At 59.7% G+C, this 2,289-nt stretch overlaps 1 protein-coding gene across 1 annotated transcript in view; it reads left to right on the top strand.

Annotated features, from left to right (window-relative positions):
- LOC105999248 (chromosome unknown open reading frame, human C19orf53) overlaps positions 1–733 on the top strand; it is a 2,030-nt gene extending 1,297 nt beyond the window's left edge. The window contains exons 2-3 of the mRNA XM_013034213.1: positions 33–88; positions 473–733. Of these exons, the coding sequence (XP_012889667.1) occupies positions 33–88; positions 473–610 (194 nt within the window). The 3' untranslated portion in view covers positions 611–733. The remainder of the gene's footprint in view (positions 1–32; positions 89–472) is intronic.
- Positions 734–2,289: the final 1,556 nt, after the last annotated feature.

The following is a 2,289-nucleotide window of genomic DNA, read 5'->3' on the forward strand; positions in this document are numbered from 1 at the left end:
CCCCAGCCTCACGCGGGCTTGTCTCTCCCCAGCTCGGGTTATCGCCCCCAAGAAGGCGCGTGTCGTGCAGCAGCGCAAGCTGAAGAAGGTGAGAGGGGGGAGGGGTGCGCCCGGGCCTCAGTTTCCCCCCGTGCCGCGAGCACCCTGTGCACCCGGCCTGTCGGCAGCGCCCGCGGGTGTTGAGCTGGAGCCGGGCGCCGGTGCCCACGCCCGGAACCCGGCGAATCAGGAGGCGGAGATCTGAGAGGCTCCAGGTTCGAAACCAGCCGGGGGCAAGAAAGACCGCGAGACGCAGAGTCTGTCATTTATCAGCAGAAAGCCGCAGGTGGAGCTGTGGCTCAAGCGGTGGAGCGCAGCAGCCTTGAGTGAACAAGCATAGGGATAGGGCTCAGGCCCTGAGTTCGAGGCCCAGGACACCCCCCACACACACACTCACGCACACACACGTCAGTGTAACCCCCTTGTCCCTCAGGACCTGGAGGTAGGGATCCGGAAGAAGATTGAGCACGACGTGGTGATGAAGGCCAGCTCCAGCCTGCCCAAGAAGCTGGCGTTGCTGCGGGAGCCTGGCAAGAAAAAGGGGGCCACCTCCAGCCCCGCACCATCCTGAAGGCCCCCCGCGCCGCTTTCTCCCCGTCGGGCCACCTCCAGGGACCGCCCCCCCCCACCCTGCATGGGAGCTGACCACCAGGTGTACAACTTGGCAGCAAGGACTTATATGCCACTGGGGTCCCCTCTGCACTATCTTTTTTTTTGGGGGGGGTCCGGTCGTGGGGCTTGAACTCTGGGCCTGGGCGCTGTCCCTCAGCTCTTCAGCTCAAGGCGAGCGCTCTACCACTTGAACCACAGCGCCACTTCTGGCTTTTTTCTTTTTGCTTATGTGGTGCTGAGGAATCGAGCCCAGGGCCTCAGGCTTGCAAGGCAAGCACTCTACCACTGAGCCACCTTCCCAGCCCATGTCTGCACTATCTTAACCCAGCAATAAACCCGTCCCTCCTGTCCCTCCTGTGGTCTCTGCCTTCCTGTCAGACCTGGGTGTGCGCGCTCTGGGCCGCCGCCAGCCCAGGGCTGCGGCTACAGCGCCTCCATCTCCTGCACGCGCCCCACGGTCGGTGGCTACGCATCTTCCCTGCCTCTCCTAAGGTCTTGGTGCTGCTTCCATAAGGGTTACTGTGAGCCAGACCGTCCTAGAACCTTCCACGCGTCACCCCCACCCAGGGACATAGAGCCAGCATGGAAGCCCAGCTGGCAGCTTCCTGTGCCCGAGTGGTTTCCCATGCTCGGCGGCTCCCCCGTCCGTGCTGGACGCGCCAGGCCTCGCCCGGCCCTGCATGGCTGCTGCCGCCCCGCGCCGTGGGCTGCCGTGCTGTGACTTGTCTTCCTCAGCCCGCGTCGGAGCAGGTGACACTGACACAGCCTTGTTTTGATGTTTTGTGGTACTTGGGTTGTGATTTGAACTCGGGGCCTTGGGCGGCGACTTTTACCACTTGAACCATGTCCACCCCAAGTGCTTGCTTTGTTGTGTTCTGGTTCTGTGGTGCTGGGATGGACCCTGGCACCTGCGGGCATGCGCCTGCCTGCCTGCCACGGTGTTCTGGGACAAGGTATCCCTGACTTGGCCAAAAACTCAGTCCTGCTGCCTCTGCCTCCCAAGCAGCTAGGATTACAGGTGTGCACCACCACACTTCACCCGAGCATGTGGACTTGGTCTTCTAGGGTAATAATGAGAGCAATAATAATAGTGGGAAAATATTCTTTCTTGGATGCCAGAGGTTCTATGTATTCATTTATTTTTGGTAGTGCTGGAGGATTTGGTTTGGGCTGCTGATATTACAGAGCCAGGCCTCTAGTCCTGTTTGTTCTTTTTTTTGGGGGGGGGTCCGGTTGTGGGGCCTGAACTCTGGGCCTGGGTGTGTCCTTCAGCTCAAGGCTAGCGCTCTGCCACTTGAGCCACAGCTCCACTTCCAGCTTTTTTCTTTTTGCTTATGTGGTGCTGAGGAATCGAGCCCAGGGCCTCATGCATGCAAGGCAAGTGCTCTACCGCTGAGCCACCCTCCCAGCCCTCTTCTATTTATTTTTAGGATAAGTGGGCCCTTCCTGCCCTGGGCCACCAACTGCAGGTTCCCCCCCCCACCCCCCTTCAAAAATATGCCACTTCTCCCAACTTGTTATTGTGTAGATGGAGTCTTGGGGAGTTTTAACCAGGCTGGGCATTAAACTGCAATCCTCCTTTTCTCAGCCTCCCAAGGAGCTAGGATTATAGACCTGTGCCACTAGTCTCAGGAGGCT

Source organism: Dipodomys ordii, unplaced genomic scaffold (assembly GCF_000151885.1).
Source record: "Dipodomys ordii isolate 6190 unplaced genomic scaffold, Dord_2.0 Scaffold184, whole genome shotgun sequence".
Classification (NCBI taxonomy): domain Eukaryota; kingdom Metazoa; phylum Chordata; class Mammalia; order Rodentia; family Heteromyidae; genus Dipodomys; species Dipodomys ordii.